The sequence below is a fragment of the Dipodomys ordii genome, unplaced genomic scaffold, assembly GCF_000151885.1.
Source record: "Dipodomys ordii isolate 6190 unplaced genomic scaffold, Dord_2.0 Scaffold31, whole genome shotgun sequence".
Classification (NCBI taxonomy): domain Eukaryota; kingdom Metazoa; phylum Chordata; class Mammalia; order Rodentia; family Heteromyidae; genus Dipodomys; species Dipodomys ordii.
Genome location: NW_012267247.1, coordinates 3,392,055 through 3,412,006, shown reverse-complemented (window position 1 = coordinate 3,412,006; position 19,952 = coordinate 3,392,055). Strand labels below are relative to the sequence as shown.

At 48.7% G+C, this 19,952-nt stretch overlaps 1 protein-coding gene across 4 annotated transcripts in view; it reads right to left on the bottom strand.

The window, feature by feature from the left end:
- Positions 1-19,952, bottom strand: part of Ksr1 (kinase suppressor of ras 1) — a 151,831-nt gene that overhangs the window by 29,858 nt on the left and 102,021 nt on the right. For all 4 annotated transcript variants that reach the window (XM_013016588.1, XM_013016590.1, XM_013016591.1 and 1 more), the window contains exons 3-4: positions 6,475-6,622; positions 2,236-2,695 (exon numbers count right to left, since the gene is read on the bottom strand). In XM_013016588.1, coding sequence (XP_012872042.1) covers positions 2,236-2,695; positions 6,475-6,583 — 569 coding nt within the window. In that variant the 5' untranslated portion in view covers positions 6,584-6,622. The remainder of the gene's footprint in view (positions 1-2,235; positions 2,696-6,474; positions 6,623-19,952) is intronic.

The window sequence follows — 19,952 nt, the reverse complement described above, 5'->3', positions numbered from 1 at the left end:
GAAGGGGGGAAGAATGGAGTAGGGGTGGATTCAGAACCCCAGGCTCTTGCGTGGGAGCAAGTGAGTCCAGCAAACAAGACTCCAGGACCTGAGGAACCCTCTAGACAAGGAGGGAAGCCAGGTGTGCCAATCCTCAGGGGTGCAAGAAGGAAAAAAGGCACACAAAGAAAACAGTTTCCTTTCAGTCCTGACCACATGGGTCCTCTGCAGGGACAAGTTTTGTATCAACAACAACAACAACAACAATAACAAAACCCCACAATGACCTAAATGTCCAGTAGAAGACAAGTTAAATAAACTGTAAATTAAATGATATGAAAGAAGTTTATGTGAGTGTATCTGAATTGCTACAGGAGTATATAAACAGAAATGACACGCTGTTTGGCTCCTGAAAGGAAGCCAGGTGACTGAGTAAAAATGGTGGAGGTCTACTTTTTCCTGTCTATCTTCACAGAGACAGGAGACATGGGCCACAACACCAGGATTTTGGACCATGTGACTGTCATTTACTCAATAAAAATGCTATGTAAGTAGTTGTTAAACTGTACTGTTTAAGACATAAGGACAAGAGACTGGCATGGTGGTACATGCCTATAATCCTAGATGGCTGAGACAGTGGTATTTTGAGTTCAAGGCCAATCTGGGCTACATAGAAGAAAAAGAGAGAGAGAGAGAGAGAGAGAAAGGAAGGAAGGAAGGAAGGAAGAAAGGAAGGAAGGAAGGAAGGAAGAAAGGAAGGAAGGAAGGAAGGAAGGAAGGAAGGAAGGAAGGAAGGAAGGAAGGAGAGAGGAGGGAGGAAGGAAGACAAAGGGAAAAAGTCTGAATATGTTCAGTACCAATATATGGCACACCTGCCTTATTTCTGGATTTGTTACACATAGTTCTAATCAAGCATAGTTACAAAAAGTTCCTATGTGTTGATAAAGAATGCAGTCTGCCCTGCAGTTACTGTTACCTTCAGTTGTGTTTGAACTGTATCCTGAGCACTTATGGTTTCTCCCCAATGGATCAATGTAGGCTTAATTACATACTGTGTATCAGCAAAAAAAAAAAGGTAACTTTTCCTTTTCCAGATTATTCCCAGTCTGGAAATAAGGAAAAGAGACTGGCATGGCAGTTCACACCTGTAATCCTAGAAGTCAGAAGGCTGAGACTGGGATTGAGTTCTGGGTGGTAGTTGCTCTACCAGCCTGTGAGAAACATACCTTTGTTGTTTTAAGCCAGGGATTTGGGGAGCTGTTTTTTTTTTTTTTTGCCGGTTGTGGACCTGAACTCTGGGCCTAGGCACTGCCCCTCAACTCTTCAGCTCAAGGCAAGCACTCTACCGCTTGAGCCACAACACCACTTCTGGCTTTTTCTGTTTATGTGGTGCTGAGGAATCGAACCCAGGGCCTCATGTATGCAAGGCAAGCACTCGACCACTGAGCCACTTTCCTAGCCCTGGGAGCTGTTTATCATTGCAAGCCTAACCCAGCCTACCCTGCCTTGTTTCACATGTACCAAAAAGTACTTAGAGGGATTCAGACTGAAATGCTTGTTTGTGTGCCGCCTAGACTGAGAGGTGGAGGCACCTTTTGCTTTTCATTACTCCTATATGGGTTGATTTTCTTTCTTTTTCCTTTTTTTTATTTTGCGGAGCTGAGGATCGAACTCAGAGCCTTGTACTTGCTAAGTAAGTACTTTTCCACTGAGCTAAATTCCCAGCCCTGCGTTTCTTTCCTTTTTTTTTTTTTTTTTGGTTGCTTGTGGGGCTTGAACTCTGGGCCTGGGCGCTGTCCCTCAGCTCTTCAGCTCAAGACCAGCTCTCTACCACTTGAGCTACAGCACCACTTCTGGTTTTCTGAGTGGTTCATTGGAGATAAGTCTCTCAGCCTTTCCAGGCTGGGCTGGCTTTGAACCTTGGTCCTCAGATTTCAGCCTCCTGAGTAGCTAGGATTATAGGCGTGAGCAACCGGCACCCGGCTCCTTTTTTTTTTTTGGGGGGGGGGGTCTGGTCGTGGGGCCTGAACTCTGGGCCTGGGCGCTGTCCCTCAGCTCTTCAGCTCAAGGCTAGCACTCTACCACTTGAGCCACAGTGCCACTTCCGGCTTTTTTCTTTTTATGTGGTGCTAAGGAATTGAACCCAGGGCCTCATGCATGCAAGGCAAGCGCTCTACCACTGAGCCACCTTCCCAGCTCCTCCTTTTTTTTTCTTTTCTGTTCCTTAATGAGCAGAAAGTTGCAGTGCAAACTCACCTCATTGGGGAGACCTCATCGATGCGGTTCCCCAGCTGGGACTCGTGGGACTTGCTGCGGGTGAGTGTGGGGAAGCCGGGCAGCAGCTGGAAGACCTTTCGGCTGGGTGGCGGGGGCGTCCTAGGTGGCTTCAGCTTGGCGTGCCGTCGCAGCTGGGGCGTGGTGGGGGGTGTGATGAAGCTGTGCAGGGCCCGGGGTGTCAGCCGACCGCTGGCGTGCAGGGGGATACAGGTATCTGAGAAGCCCTCACTAAGGCCCGGGGCTGGGGAGTCGGAGGCGGGCAGAGCAGAGACAGAGACGGAGCGGGGGCCCTGGGCACTGTTGCCCACTCTGCCCAGCTGGGCATTCCCTGGGGTCCAGGGCAGGCTGGCAGGGGACAGGGTGTCCACAGAAGGCCCCGAGCCACTTCCACGCCGAGCATCCACGCAGCTCCAGCCTGCATCCTCCTTGTGCTCTCCTCCTGTGGGCCAAGGGGTGACACAGGGCTGGGATTGGGACTCTCAGGGGTCCCAAGTGTCCAGAGCAGTCCGTACTGACTGTGGTGACCACGTTTCTCGCAGTGTGGCTTTACCTCCTGGTTTTACCTGGCCTGTCCAGGTCTTTCCCCCCACCTCCCCCAGTACCATCCATGGCACCCAGGTGACATAAGGCCATTAAGCACAACGACCACCTCTACTGTGGAGGGCAATAGGGGGCCCAGAGTGGCCCCAAAGTAGACTACCCCAGAAAGAGAAGTGGTGTGGTAAATGATCTTAGGTTAGGAAAGGGAAACTAAAGTATGACAAGCAAGTAAAGACTCCACTTTTAAGAAAATTCAAATAGCCAGGCATGGTGGTTCATGCCTATAATCCCAGCAGTAGAGAGGGGATAGGGAGGAAGGTGAGGAAGGAGGGCCATCAGTTCAAGGGCAGCCTGCATGAACTACATAGTAAGACCCTGTTTTAAAAAAAACAAATGAGTGGAGGGAACTATGGCTGAAGCAATACAGCAACAGCCCTGAGTGAAAAAAGAGGGGCAGCACCTAGCCTCTGGGTTCAAGCCCAAGTACTGACACACAACCGAACAAATATCAGCAAACAACGGGGTCCACAGCTACTCCCTTCTGAAGGGGTGACCTTCATCTGACCTCAGCATGACCCTTTGGCCCAGGCTTCTGAGACTTCAAGGCTTTAAGGGGTTTGAATCCAAGGCCTAGCTGGTCCACGTATTGAAGTTTCTGCAGGGTTTAAAGGTAGGAGACACAGGCCCCATGCTTCTAGAGTCCAGTAGAGTGATGGACACAAAACATGGCCTGCTGTGAGCTTGGACAGAAAGGGGCATGGGGACTCTGCAGGGGAGGCGGAGCCACTACCAGCCAGAGAGGGCTGGCACCTTCCAAGAACTATAGAGTCCAGTGTTCCTGGACAGGTCAATTCAAGTGAGGGAGAGGCAAATGAAGACGAGGGTCAGGCCAGCTGGGTCAGCCTAGGAAGGGCCTCAGGTATCTTAACTAGCCTGCAGGTTTGAAAGACGAGAGATGCTAGAAGGTGGAAGGTAAGCAGAAGACTTTAGAGGCTATGGGAGGAAGGAGGAGCCACCTCTCTTCTCTCATCCTCATTGGTGGGTAGCAAGGCCAGGAAGGGAGACTGACTCAAGACAAGATGGCCTTCTACACAGGAGCCCTTTTGATAGTTGCTATGTATGCCCTGTCTCCCCTACATGTGCCTCTCTTCTCTCCACTGTCCAAGTGAGGCCCCTGTGATTCAGAGATACCAAAATCCCTGCCCCAGGATGCGCAATGAACTCCTCGACCTCAATCACAGCACTATGCTTCTCTTCCACTGATTTTAATACAGTGGAACAGCTTTGAAGGTGATGAGCTCGCTGTCATCAGAGGTGGCTGAGCCTAGCTGATAAGGCTATGCATCTGCAAACAGCCCTCCTCCCACAAGCTTTTGCGTGGAGAAGTTACACTCTCAAGTCAACTAGGTAGCCAAGACAGCCCTTGTGTCCCCATGCTGCTTGCTTCTTAGAACCATAGCCACAATTGACCTTCAGCTTATATGCTAGCCTATAGGAGACACTGGATGTATGATTGTCCCTTATAGGAGAAGAACAAGTTCCATAAACCTGGGGACAAGTCTGCCACCAAAAGAATTAAGTCCTGAATTCTCCAAGTTGCCTATTTTAATTATCTTTGCTTAGGGTCAGTTCAGGGATGGGACTTGAGGTTCAGGCAATATCAAAGGCCACTTGCACAGACTGACTAGTAGAAGAGTTCATGAACTGATTAGTAATGTCTGCTTCAGATGCAGGATTAAGAGTATCAGTAGGAATTCTCTATGCACCAGCACAGAGAGCTATCTTTCGTGCATCTTTCTTAAGACCAGAGGCCACAAGGAAATTGATTTCAACATTTTCCATCTCTCCTCAGGCCTAATACTTGTTCTTTTTTAGAACATCTAGGCATGTCACCTTAACTCACTGCATCTTCACAACAACCCTATGACAGAGGGATTGCTATTGGTCCCATTGAACAGATGAAAAACCTGAGGCACTGTGGTCCCATGGATCCTAACTGGTTGGTCATACAGAGGTCAGATCCACAGCCCATTGCCACAGGACCACGCTCTGTTGGGTGGCAATAAAGATGCTCTGAAAGCATGACCCTACGGAGGAAACATTGGTACCCTAGTCCCTAGCAGGCACTATTGAAGTACAGCCACAGCTAGCAGAACCAAGGACTTCATTGTGCCCTGGGATTGGGCCAGGTCTCTCAAAGCTCCACTAAGGTTCCTCTCGGGCTGACACTGAATGAAAGAGAAGGAACCTGGGAATGGTCCCCTTCCCAGGACTTCCTCCTGAGCACAGTGGAACTACCTAGTTTCTTTGAAACCAAAAGAAATTGGCTGTGCCTATGCCAGATGTGGGACCCAGACCCCTCACTCAGCACTGCCCAGGCACTTTGAGCTATACACCACCTCTTCCAAGGCTTCAACCACCAAGTATGCCAAATGTCTGGCACACAGCCATGTTTAATGAGTTAGTGATTTCCCTGTCTTGGCACCTTGGATGGAAAGACAGAAGCCTTTGTAATTTCAGTGGATTACTACCACTTGCCAGCTGGCTCCTCTACAATTTTTTTTAACCACAGCTATAAGGGACGGAGGATTGTAGAGTGACCCCAAAGATGCCAGTTTGGGAGGGAAGTCCTTTAACTTTTCACTATATGGAAACAACTCGGCCAGCATTGGAGGATGGGTCTGATGGTGATCCTGGCTCTGCTACCAACAGAGCATGGTGTGTCCCTGACCACACCCCTTGCCCTCTCTGGGCTCAAATCTCTCCTATAAGATGTGGGGACGAGACCGATGATCATGCCTCTATCATATGTATCTCCAGCACCTGCCAAGAGACTTGGAGTGACAAGATTTTCCAAACAGAGTGCAACTTTCTATGCTGAGCTCCAAGTGCAGATGGCTTCATACAGTGGAAAATTAAAATCTAATCCTCTCTGGGGGGAAAGAAACCTAGCAGAACATAAGCCTTGGTGCCTTCCTTAAGCCTCAGGCAAGCTGGAGATAACACAGGGAGCTCAGATAATTTAAAAGGGGCCTAATTCCATTCATTAGGCTCATTTTAATGTCATATCTGAGTGGTAGAAGGAGCAGTAAGCCAGGCATTTGGAGCTATTTCCATGGCAAGATTTACAGAGCCTGTGAATAATTCCCAAGGAGCCATAGTAATGCCAGAACTACAGTTTGCCTGGGATGGAAGTGTGCTCACTCAGCTGAAAAGCCGCATAATTTTTCTAATCACGCTTGGCTCAAGCTAAGCCCACACTAACATGTGAACACAGAGCTTGCTGGTGGGGTGGGGACTGGAGGAAGAGGGGGAAAGGGCTAAAACGGGTGGGGGGGACTGGAATGCAGGAAGCTGGTGGAGGGCCCAGAGCCACCACGCAGGCCTTCCTGCTGCAGGAAAATCATGTAAGAAAGAGCCTGCTGGGGATTCTTCACAATAGCTACAGCTTCCCATCAGACTGGCCAGGCCAATGCACATCAGAGTCCTGAGGATTCTGGGAGAGCTCCCTCAGTCAGGGCCCAACACACACTTTCTGAGCCACATTAACCATTACCAGCTGCCCCTAGAAACCCAGAGTCAGATTTGTCCAATTCCATTGCCCACCTCCCAGGGCACGGGTCAGGCCTGGGAAGACAGTTGAGGTTGAGGCCTGGCTCAGAGGAAGGTCCTACATACCCAGGCCTGTCACCTTCCGCAGGCAAGTGAGGGCTTGCTGCAGGCGGCCACATTCCTCCGCACTGGCCCCCGATCGCCGCAGCGTCTCCTTTGCCTTCGCTTCGTCCATCTCCAGCAGAACGTCCAGTGTGAGTTCTCGGGGGATCTCCTAAGGGGAATACAGGGAAGACAAGAAACAGGGTGAGCTGCCAATGGGCCCCAGAACCCACTGCGGCCTCCGCCTGGCTGGCCAGCCTCTCTGTGCTGAGTGGCAGGGGCCAGCTGCACGCTGGGCTGGCCTCTGACCAGAAACTACCACTTGTCTGAGGACACGGGACAGTCACATCCCAACCCCCAATGCTCCCAGAGGCAGCAGCTGAAATGGAGAGACCATCTTCATTCAGAATGGGAGGAGGAAGAAAACACCAGAGAGTTATGAACAGGGCATATGGCCTCTCTAGTTGTTTTTTTTTCTATTTCTTGGTAGAAAAAAGTTAGGAGTCAGGATAACTTTTTGGAATGCCAAGTACTTTAAAGCTAGTTTTTTTACAACTTTGTAGATTTCAAATAAAACTGGCTTAAAAAAGATTGGGTGTATGTGTGAGAGAAAGGGGGAAGGGAAAGGGGAGAGAGAGAGCCCTCAACAAACCCAACAGAGGTACTCTCTCTGACTCTTATTTAAAGCAGACAGGACAGATCACTGGGCACATGTGACACCTGAAAAGAGAGGCTCAGAGAAGTACCTTCCCAGAGGAGACCATTCAGGTGAAAAGGAGAAGCTGGCAGAGCCTTAAGGTGGCCCTGTGATTGTTGTCCCCTGGTATCTTTCCTGATTACATTATGTGACAAAAGGGAAATAGTTTGCATGGCTAAAAGTAATCATCAGAGGCCTTCCAAAAGCCAAGTTTCCTCTGGTTGGTAGTGGGAAGTCAGGGATTCCAAACATACCAGCAAGAAAATGGGACCTCAGACCTACAGTCAAGTTAGAGTTTAGAGAATGACACTCCTCCTCCCTAAAGGAAACTAAGAGGCCTTAAAGCAAGTTCAGAATCCAAGACCCTCTTACCTGGCCTGGCTTCTACCACCCAGTAGCAGTGAGAGGTTTGTTCTAGAATCTTTAGCAGCAAGAAGAGCTGCCTGCTGCTGACAACATGATCCCTGCTCTGCCCCACCTGGAATCCCAGGCACCTAGCTTGGGACTGGGGCTCACTGAAAGCTTGCCCACTACAAGAGGATGCTGGAATCTTCAGCTCATTTGAATTCCAATTTGTCTCTGGGACTACTCATTCCCCTAAGTATTGCCGAGGGCCTCTCAACTGTCCAAATTCCTCATTCTTCCCGTCCCCTACAGAAATAAGGGTATATGGACATCAGCCATTTTGATCTGGGTAAGCACCACATGGTTGCACCTGTGCAAAGATTCACACATCTTCTATCTGTCTTGTTAGTTTTAAGCCCATTCCCCCCTTCTTTCGTTTTTTGTTTTTTTTTTTTTTTTGGGTCCGGTCGTGGGGCCTGAACTCTGGGCCTGGGCGCTGTCCCTCAACTCTTCAGCTCAAGGCTAGCGCTCTACCACTTGAGCCACAGTGCCACTTCTGGCTTTTTTTCTTTTTTGCTTATGTGGTGTTGGGGAATGGAACCCAGGGCCTCAGGCATGCAAGGCAAGCGCTCTACCACTGAGCCACCTGCCCAGCCCTCCCCCCTTCATTCGTATAGTCACAAAGGATCAGGATTCTGCCCACAACTTAAATGAGGCTGAAAGTACATTCTCCCCCCCTCCCCAAAAGCTTTTAGATAAGAGGCTACCCTGGCTGACACCTTATTTAGCCTTGGAAGATCCTCAACAAGGAAAGGGGATGGGGTGCCGCAAGATCTGAATCTTCCACCCATCTTCCACCTACAGAGCTATGAATGATGCTTTACATTGGTTACACAGCAGTAAAAAGGAATACAAAGAATGAACATGTGAGCTGGGCTTAATAGACTTCAAAGCTGGACTCTTCAAGCTTTGGAGGTACACCCATGCCTGGAATGAACAGAAAATACAGGGGATACTGTTCCTGGCCTCCAGGATTTGCATCCCAGTCTGGGCACCAAGGAAGAGTCCCACAGTGAATAAATCATTAATTACAGAGAGTGTGAAGAGTGACATTGCCAGATTGGGGCTTCCCTCTTCTTCATTTCTTTTGATATTTTCCAGACTTCCTCTAAGAGGAAAGGTCAAACATATCATATTAAATGATCCCGTAGAGGTTGATGTTCTTGAAAAATCTAAGTTGATTTTCAATGATTTTTTTTTTTTTTGGTCGGTTGTGGGGCTTGAACTCTAGGCCTGGGCACTGACCCTCAGCTCTTCAGCTCAAGGAGAGCGTTCTACCACTTGAGCCACAGTGCCACTTCTGGTTTTCTGGTGGTTTTTTGGAGATAAGAGTTTCATAGACTTTCCTGCCCGGGCTGGCTTTGAACTGTGATCCTCAGATCTTAGCCTCCTGAGAAGCTAGGATTACAGGCGTGAGCCACCGGCACCTGGCTTAGTTTGTGAGACTTATCTCCAATTAACTACCATAAAGGGGAAAAAAATGCTGGAAGTAGAGCTGTGGCTCAATTGGTAGAGTGCTAGCTTTGAGTAAAACAAGTTCAGTGGCAGTGTACAGGTCTTGAGTTTAAGCCCCAGGAGTGTGCTTGTGTGCACATGTGCACACACTCACTCACACTCACACACACACACACACACAATCAGAGGGTAGGCAGGGTAATAGGCAAAAGAATCATCCTGGGAGGCTCCTGGTACAGGCTCAACTCCTCAGTATATCACTTTCAGGGAAATCAGAGTGCTTTGCACAAAAGATTATTACCATCCTTTCTGACTAATCTCATGTCTGCAGGGCTGGAGGCTTGAACAGGGGCAAGGACCATCCAGTCTCCAGGGAAGGTATGTGGTAGTTTCTATCCACAATCCCTAAGCTGGGAGAACTAAGATGTCAAGCGTGCAAACCTTGGGCAGGCCTTGGAAGCAATGGGACTGGCAGGGAGCAGGTCCCTGGGTCTTTTTATGGAGAGACAGGGGAAGAATGGCAGGGAACCAGATCTTCGGGGAACGAAATCTGAGACTTTATTTTTGTGTGGTTACTTTGTACATAGAGTTAACTCAGTCAAATTGGTAAAGAGAAAATAAATCCCATCCATGGTTACAAAGAGCCAGGAAAGAGACCCTGAAGATGGAATGCTTTTTAGGGTTCTCTGATCAATGGCTGTAAAGCTTTGTTGTTACAGGCAAATGGGGAGGGCTATCACCTACTAGTGGGTACTTGGGGTGGCCAGGCCACTCAAGAGAGCTGCACACTCTGGATACGAAGGCACTGGCTTTCTGAGTCCCATGATAGACTTGGGTCCCAAAATGAATCATGAGGAGAAAGTGATGAGTCCATGCTTGAGCCAGGGTATCCCCTAGGCTCCAGGACTACTGGCTAAAAGAATATCCCTAAGGAAGCCCTGAGAGCACCTGATATCATGACTCTGCCAGGCCCTACACTAACTCAGCACCCCTCGAAACTTTTTTTTGGTCATGGGGCTTGAACTCTGGGCCTGGGCACTGTCCCTCAGCTCTTCAGCTCAAGGCTAGTGCTTTACCACTTGAGCCACAGCACCACTTCCAGTTTTCTGGTGGTTTATTGAAGATAAGAGTCTCATGGACTTTCCTGCCCAGGCTGCCTTTGAACTGCGATCCTTAGATCCCAGACTCCTGAGTAGCTAGGATTACAGACGTGAGCCATGGGTGTCCAGCTCCCTCGAATCTTATATACTGATGTTTGTGTCCCCCTCCCTTCCCCAGGTACAGCTAAGTCTTTGTTTAACCCAAGTTATTCCTCTAGAATGTCCCTAAGTAATCTCTAACGACCTCCTGCAGAAGTGAGTTCACAGGTAAAGCCATTCAAAAACTCCCTCAGATCTGAGAGGAGCCCCCATGCCCTAGGAGGGGAGTCCACCTGTGCACATGCCCACAGACAATGCTAGGGCATCTCAAAGCCAAGGAAGGTAAAGGGCTCTTCTCTCTGCTGGAGGGCTGGAGATAGGATGGGGGCTGCCAGTCTATATATAGCTTCCTGGAGAATTACTGCCCTCCTCAGCTTCTAAGAAAATGTGCAATGAGCAAGCCACTTTCCTTCAAACCATGGCTTCTATTTTCCAGCAAGAGACTAGCTGCTTCATTTGTTCATAATGGGGATGGCTGCTCTCTGTTCTTTTAGCCCAATCTTCTCCAAGTCGCTGGCAGTGGCTGATGGGTATCTGATACCTTGCTGGTATCTGGGTATCAGATGGTACCCTGGGAGTTAGGGGCAGCCACGGGGCAGTCTGAGTCTATACTTAGATACTTGGGCTGACTAACACAAGAGCCATCCACACTTAATGTGGGCCAGTGAGGACTGTGGACATGCCAGGGGTCCTAATGCCAGGGTGAAGGCCACACATATACAAACATGCTATAGTTCCAGCCAGGGTGAGGGAAGACCAAGGGCAAACCCATGCTTCATGTTTCTGCCCAGCCCTCAAGTATTGGAGCACATATGCCAGCAGAATAGGCACTTTGAAAGCTGTGCAAGTCCCCTGCCTGGCACCAGATACCTATGCTCTCAGACCTGAGGGTGTTTCTGCATGGCTTTACCAGGCCCCAGGATCTTCTTAGCTGGGGATGAATTAAAGGGCCAGGATCCTTAACCACAGCAGTTCCCTGGGGACCGGTCATACTAGTGAGACCAAAGGTAGCTTTCTGGAGCCCTGAAGATGGTGATAGAGGACTCTCAGAGACGGGAGAGCAAAGGACCAGGTATGTCTTAGACAGTCGAGGCTGGAACTCTGAACACCCAGTACTGGCAAGAGAACACTGACCGTCATTTCTTCTTGGTGCTCCCAGATGGAGCTGAGGAAGAGGGAAAAGTAAGGCTGAGATCATAATAATCAGGTATCCTGGGAGGTAAAGAACAGGCTGAGTTCCCCGGGGGAAAGGGTGGCAGCCTCAGGGGGTTCCACAGAAATCTGAAGCACATCTGGGGACAACATCTTTGCCTGAGGCAGTTCTGTATCCAGTCTCCTCACTATCTTGCTCCCTGGAAACCAGCAGGGCAAGGGAGAGAGCCAGGCTCCGTGCCTCACTGGCTTTGTATAGGTCCCGGCTCCTCGCTGGACTTTGGCTCTCACTCTATTAATGGGTTTGGCTGGATCAGGTCAGTGGTCCACAACTCTAGTTGAACCCTGGAACTTCCCGAGGGGCTTTGGGAAACTGCTTATTTTGTTTGCTGAGACGGGGTCTACTGGCCTCTCATTCGAAAGCCTCCCGCCTCTGCCTCCCTGGTGCTGGGATTACATGGACAGGCCAACATACAAGGCTCTGAGAGCCTTTTATTTTTTGTTGTTGTTTGTCGGTCGTGGGGCTTGAACTCTGGGCTTGGGCGCTGTTCCTCAGCTCTTCAGCTCAGGGTGAGCGCTCTACCATTTGAGCCATAGCACCACTAGGGGGCTTTTATTTTTTGAAAGCTTTTTTAAAAAAACATTTATTATTATTATTATCTTTAAGTAGTTGTACAAAGAAGTTCCCATTCTATACAACAGTATATGAATACAAAGTGTCTGACAACATTGTCACCCATCGCTCCTGACCCATCTCTGAAGGGCTTTTAAAAAAGAATTCTAGGCCAGGTGCTAGTGGCTCAAACCTATAATCCTAGCTACAAGAGGCTGAGATCTGAGGATCATGGTTCAAAGCCAGCCCTGTGATACTCTTATCTCTAATTAATCACAAAAAAAGCCAGAAGTAGAGCTATGACTCAAGTGGTAGTGCTAGCCTTGAGCAAACGAAACTTAGGAACAGTGCCCAGACCCTGAGTTCCAGCCCCAACACCCGTGTACACACACACACACACACACTCCTCAAGATTGGTGGAGCATACCTGTAGTCCCAATCCAACACTGGAGTATCTGAAGCGGGAGGATCACTTGAGCTCAGGAGAGCAAGACCAGCCTGGGAAACAGTGAGACCCCCTTTCAATGGGACAATCAATAGAATCATGATGTCCAGCTACATGACCACAAGCCTGATCCACGTAGCTGAGTGTGACTATGGCCCTAGGCTTGTCTTCCTGCTTGTCTTCTCAGGAAGCCAGCCCAGCCCAGGTTCTAGGTATCTCAGGAGAGGTCCTCTCCCATGCTCTACAGCCTCCTCTTACCCCAGGAAACCATCTTCAGGGACCAGCTATCTCTAGCCCACACACTGGTATAGCAAAGAAGGTAGAGAGATACAGATAAGAGGGGAAGGGATGGAGAAAGGCGAATAAAGGCATGTGATGAGCTCCTAGGAGCCAAACATCCTGATAGATGAACTTCTAAAGTCCAAATATCCTATGTACTGTTGAGATGGTGGGTAACTTGCTCAAGGCCAGAGAGTACAATGCATGAGGCAGGTGCAAGGCCATTTCTATGTGCTCTGGGGTCAGCTCAAGGCCAGAGAATACAATGCATGAGGCAGGTGCAAGGCTATTTCTATGTGCTCTGGGGTCGGCCTTATTCCATGTGATGGATACACTTTCCCAGGGCAGTTTTCTGTGGTCCACTAACATCTTAGGACAGCCTGGCTAGGGTCTCCCTGAGCTACTCTGGCTGTTTAAAGGTAAGCACCTGGCAGTGGGTGGAAAACTCCAGCTTTCAGGAGACCTAGCCACATTCTCCTTTAACTTCCCTCACTTCCACCTTACTTCCTGGCTTCTCAGGGCTGCCTGTGGATTCCTTTCCTGGCCTTTGGATGGGGCTAGAGCTCTCCAACTCCACTGCACACACCTCCAGTTGGTCACTGTACCTGTCACCAGAGCCACCACCACCCTTCTTCTAGGGCCAGCACCACCTCCTAAGTCTGTTCTGCAGCTATCCCCCACTGGTACAGAAAAGGCCCCTTCTACCTTCCATTCTGCACCCAAACAGTCAAAGACAATATGCAAACCAACGTGTGGCTGTGCTCCCATGATACCTAACTAGGGATTCTCAAGCTTGCATTTCATATCATTTTCATGATACAAAATATTCTTCTTTTTCCTCCTGGCCAGTTGAAAACATAAAGACCATTCTTAGTTCACAGAAAAATACTGGCCAGCTTAATAAGGACCACAGTTCTTTGGTCCCCTGATCTAATGGGTCACTGGGCCATTCAATAAACACATCAACTATGTTGACTCCATTTCCTAATGACCCTGGGCTTCTTAGCTTTCCCTCTCCTACCTCTTTCAAGCTCCAGCACAGCATCTGCAAAAGGGGAAACCCAGGACAGGCTTCTGGCCAGGCCCCCATCTGCCATCCAGGCAGCCTACATCATCCGTCACCTTCTGTGTCAGCAATACCCATTTCTAAAACCACTCCTCTTGGTGTCAGTTAAAAATGGTAGATGTGTCCAGCATGAGATAGCACAAACATATCCCAGCAGCTAGTGCTCCCCCCAGCCCATGCTAAAATAGAGGGAGGGGGTGGTTGGTTTTCCAGATAATTTTCCCACCTTTAGGATGCTTGTGGATTGCAATGGAAAAATTAAACATAGTATTTGAAGCCAGGTGTTGGCGACTCGTACCTAATCCTAGCTACTCAGGAGGCTGAGATCTGATGATCATGGTTCAAAGCTAGCCTGGGCAGGAAAGTCCATGAGACTCTTATCTCCAATTAACCACCAGAAAACCGGAAGTGACACTGTAGCTCAAGTGGTAGAGCACTTGCCTTGAGCTGAAGAGTTCAGGGACAGTACCCGGGCCCAGAGTTCAAGCCCCACTAGTGACCAAAAAAAAAAAAAAAAAGTAGTACTTGAGAGGCTTGGGGAAGTTCAAAGCCAGCTAGGGGCACCTAGCTAGGCCCTGTCTTAAAAGAAATTAAAGGTATTCAAAAGGAAGAATGGGGTCAGGGTAAGATAGCTTGTCAGCAGCCAATGAGCTATATAAACCTTTGAGTGACCCTTAGCTTCTGGGAAACTAGCAAATGGGAAAGTCCCACCCTACACAAAACAGGGTCATGTAAAAGGATTGAAGCTGAGTAAGCCAGGCTCAAAGGCAAGGAGAAGCCAGGAAGCAAGATGGGGGACAAAGGAGAATGTTGATAGAGTGCCTCCTGAGAGCACCAGAAAATTCCAATTTCACTGGCCCCTAGAGGAATCAGCAGAGAAAGACAATAAGCATATTCTATCCCACCCCAAACCACAGCCCAAGACCCTGGGGCTTGAACTCTACGCCTGGGGTCCCTGAGCTTTTACACTCTACCACTTTAGCCATAGCTTCACTTTGTTGGATAACTGGAGATAACAATCTCACAGACTTTCTTGCCCAAGCTGGCTTCAAACCACAATCCTCAGATCTTAGCCTCCAGAGCTAGGATTATAGGTGTGAGCCACTGGCACCTATCTCTTAGTCATCTTCATTGCTTGCTGGTCCCCAGTATCCTCCTCCCCTTCCAACTCTCCCTTTGACCTACCTACTTCTGCGTCGTCCAGGCTTACAGGGCGGGGATTCTGGGTCCAGACAGCGCAGCACACCCAGAGTGGCAGACAGGCCACAGCCGCATTTGGCCCTGGCCTCAGTCTTGCTGGATCGGGGCTAAGTCACAAAGTCCTCCACCAGAGGGCCATGTCCCCTCTTCAAAGAGTGACGTTTGTCATCAGCGGAGTTTCAGTCTGTCTGACAAGGCAGGGCCTGAACTAAGCCCCAGAAAGTGAGCTCAGAGCTAGAGACCTGAGAACCAGGCTTTGCCTATGAACAAGGCTGCATTGTTGCACAGTCCATGTGAGCACAACTGGAGACCAAGTGAGATCTCCCAGGAGATCTTGGAGGTAGACAGCCCCTGTAGTTTTCCAGAAATGCTGAAAACAACTGCCCCATGGCAGCAAGAAGCCCCAAAGTCATGGGAGCCCAACTGAGTGGATAGCCAGGGCCCAAGCCAAGAGGCCATTGCCATCAAAGTGGCCGATGGAAACTCAAGAGGTCATAAAGATACCCTTTGCCTACCCTTTGCCTGCCAACATCAGAGACAGACTTCAAAGGGGCTTTTGAGACAATTGAGTCCCAAGCTCATTTTACAGAGATGAAAAATAATGCCCAAAGAAGGGAGAGGACCAGCAAGCATGCCTGAAAAATAGCACCAGGATGAAAGCCCATGTTTTCTACATCCTTGCCAGGAACCAATGCCAAGATACTACATGCCCCAAGAAGGCCCACAGCTTCCATATCAGGCTTGCCTACCCAAAGTTTAAGGTCCTATTCCTTCTAGGTGTTCTGAGTAAGGCCAAGAAAAAGGGCACTGGGGGGAAATTCCTCTGACATCTGCCCTGGGAAACATCTCCAAAGGCAGCTGCCAGCAGCATGGATGCTAAGACACATGGCCTGCCTCGTGGGCTTAGGGCCTATGCAATCCAAAGCAATCAACTCTCCTATGACAGAGCCTGGCAAGTCCCTAACATGCTGGTGGCTTTGAAGATGGTGGGCAGGCAGAAACCCTCAACTCCTTGTTCTTGTACACCTCGCCCACATCCACTTTGATGACAAGGCACCCTTTTCTTTGAGAAAGGAAGATGCAAGCTCCCTATCAGTAACTATACTCAAATAAGGACAGAGACCCACGCCAGCTATGGCTCACTGATTACATTCAACTTCTCAGTACACTGTCCCTTTTGCCAACAACCTAATCATAAAACAACAGCTATAGAGCTAGATGCTTGTGGCTAATTGGTGTAATCCTAGCTTCTTAGAAGGCTGGGAGCTGAGGATCAAGACTCAAAACCAGCCCAGGCAGACTCATCTCCAATTAACCACCAAAAAGCCAGAAGTGGAGGCTGTGGCTTAAGTGGTCGAATGCTAGCCTTGAGTGGAAAACCTAAGGGAGAGTGTGAGACCCTGAGTTCAAGCTCCCACAAAAAACAAAAACAAAAACCAGTCAGGAACCAGTGGCTCATGCCTGCATGCCTGTAATCCTAGCTACTCAGGAGGCTGAGATCTGAGGACCATGGTTCAAAGCCAGACTGGGAGGGAAAGTCTGTGAGACTCTTATCTCCAATAAACCACCAGAAAACCAGAAGTGGTGCTGTGGCTCAAGTGGTAGAGTGGTAGCCTTGAGCTGAAAAGCTGAGGGACAGCGCCCAGGCCCAGAGTTCAAGTCCCATGACCAACCAAAACAAAAACCAGCATGCACATGCACATGCATACACACACACACACACACACACACACACACACACACACACATACACACACACACAAGAACAAACAAATGCATAGTTATGAATACTACTGCCATATAGTGAGTGGCCTTGACATCTGGCTTCAGCTCTAAGGAAATTCAGGTTCAGAGAGATTAAGGTGCTCACCTTAAGATATGGAAAGTAAAGTGACAAGGCCTGGATGGACTCTGCTGCAAGTTCCAAAGCTGGCACTCACAGTCTATCCAGTGTGGCTTCTCTGGTCTACCAGAAGACTGAGGGGCATGGCCGGCTCAGCCCACCCAGCCACAGTTTCCAAGCTCAGGGGATCCCTGTAAATGTGGCAGGCCCAAGACTAAAGTACATGTCATCTTTTAACTGTAAAAGGCTCTAGCCATTCACCAGAAGGACAGGAGCTGCTCCCCAGCCTCTATGTCGTAAGGAATCAAAGTCATCCTAACATGCAGACTCCTCCAGACATGTATTAGAGCTAGTTAGCAAAGAAGAAGGGGTGGGGTGTGATCATTCTGGGGACTCTGAGTGAGGCCTCTGAGCCTGGACATGAGAACACCTACCTTGAAACCCTCCTTCAGTGGGGGATGGCACAGGCCTTGGGCTTCTCTTGGCAAGATAGATGGTGGGGAACCTGTGTCCCTTGAAGCCTTGACTGTCACCCAGCAACACAGGCAATGCATGGTGCAGGACCCAAGTGCAGGGTTCCCGGCAGCCCAGGCCCCCAGTGCAGAGTCCCAGGGAAGAGCAAGGCAGGGAGAGGGGTTTCTGTTTTCATGATTGTAGTGAACAGTCACTACAGCCAAAAATAGTCTGCCTGGAAGCTAGAGAGTCAGCACATACCTCCCAGAGCAGGTGCTGGGTGAGAGGCGCCCAGGCCCTGTGGCGGTGGGGGAGGGGGCAGAATCTGGGATGCCAGGCCCCAGATGGAAGAGTCTGCCTTGCTTGCTGCCTTACTCCAAAAGCCAGGACACTGTCATCTCCCAGCTCCTAATGAGTCATGTGGGGAACCCCTGCCCTCCATGGGAACTCTACCTGCAGCCTGTCACACACATTTGGAGCCTGGTGCTTTGAAAGCTCACCGAAGAGCCCTCAGAATTGCAGCAAGCCATGAATGGCACACAAGACAGCTGCAAAAGAGCATGCGCAGCTGTCAACCTGCTCCCAGGGTCCCCCCAAAACTGCGACCCTTCCTTATCTATGAGGGAGACTAATGACAGCAGTCAAGTGCTGACTGCCAGTGCTTGGCACAGTTATGCTGGGATTTCATTTTTCTTTCCAAGCTTAATCATAGTTTTGAGTTTTCCTACAATGAGCTTTTGCAATTACATTTAGAAAAGGCTTTAAAACACCATCATTTAGAGTAAATAAAAATAAGGAAAGCTCTCAAGCATTACAGAGGGATTGTCTAATGTGGACCTATCCCTAAGAATCAGTGAGAGGATCAGTAAGAGAGAGAAGGAGAGTAGACAAAGGAGAAAAGGAAAATTTTGGGTCCTTGCTCTATGTCCAGACTTCCAGGATGCAAATTCTTTTTTTTTTCTTTTTTTTTTAAAGTCTCATGGGGCTTGAACTCTGGGCCTGGGCACTGTCCCTCAGCTCTTCAGCTCAAGGTGAGCATTCTACCTCTTGAGCCACAGTGCCACTTCTGGTTTTCTGACTGATTAATTGGAAATGAGTCTCTCGGCCTTTCCTTCCCTGGGCTGGCTTTGAAGCATGATCCCCAGATCTCAGCCTCCCGAGTAGCTAGGATTATAGGCGTGAGCCACAAGCACCTGGCTAATTTCTATGTCTATAGTATACTGAGATAACAGTACCATCTGCTCATAAGGTTACTGAGGGAAGTGAATGAGACATCTCAGGTATATCTCATCAGTTCATCCTAACAGCATCGGAAGTACTCACTAAATTCACATGAAGCAGGCGTGGTAGTACACAGCTGCAATCCCAGCTACTCAAAAGACAGGAGGACAGAGAACTTGAGGCCAGTCTAGGCATAGGTAGTGAGACCCTATCTGAAAAAAACAAAAATGTAAGAGGAATTAGAGTGTGGCTCAAGAAGTAGGAGGACAGAAGGAAGGGAAGTAAAAGGAAGGATGAAAGGGAAGCAAAATGAAGGAAGAAAAAAAGAAAAGAAAAGAAAAGAAATGTGTAACAAAGAAGGCTGGCTGGCTGCCTGGTGTGATGGCCTATACTTGTGATCCCGGCTATTGTGTATCAAAGGATCATGGTCTGAGGGCAGCAAAAAGCATCACACGCTAGCTGGAAAAATAACCAAAGCAAAAAAGACACAGGAGTGTGGCTCAAGTAGCACAATACTGCCAAGCAAGTATGAGGCCTTGCGTTCAAACCTCAGTACTGGGGGAAAAAAAAAAGGCTGCCTAGAAAGAAATGTGCCATGTTTTCCTCTGAATAGTAAAATTATGATATGAAACACCAACAAACAACATATATACATAATGTTTTTTGTTTTTGTTTTGGCTTGAACTCAGGGCCTAGGCACTGCCCCTGAGTTTTTTTTGTTCAAGGCTAGCACTCTACCACTTGCACCACAGCACTACATCTGGCTTTTTCTGTTTATGTGGTACTGAGGAATCGAACCCAGGGCTTCATGCATGCTAGGCAAGCACTCTAGCACTAAGCCACATTCCCAGACCAACAATAATTATTATCTTCTATATTTTTCACATTTTGAAGACATTAAGAAAATCCTAAAAAAAAAAACAACCAAAGCTCTTGAGTTTTATTTTGTTTTGTACTTTATGCAATAAACTCATTGTTTTTTTCATGAGAAACAGTATTAAAAACAAAAACTCAGCGGGGTGCCAATGGCTCATACCTGTAATCCTAGCTACTCAGAAGGCTGAGATCTGAGGACTGCAGTTCGAATCCAGCCTGGGCAGGAAAGTCCATGAGAATCTTATCTCCAATAAATTACTCAGAAAAAGCCAGAAGTGCAGGGCATCGGTGGCTCACGCCTGTAATCCTAGCTACTCAGGAGGCTCAGATCTGAGGATCAAGGTTCAAAGCCAGCCCAGGCAGGAAAGACCTTGAAACTCTTTTTTTTTTTTTTTTGGTCAGTCGTGGGACTTGAACTCTGGGCCTGGGCGCTGTCCCTCAGCTCTTCAGCTCAAGGCGAGCACTCTACCACTTGAGCTACAGCGCCACTTCCTAGTTATTTTTTTTTACTGAGGCTTGAAATCAGGGCCTGGGAACTGTCCCTGAGCTTTTCCACTCAAGGCTGGTGCTCTACTACTTGAGCCACAGCTCCATATTT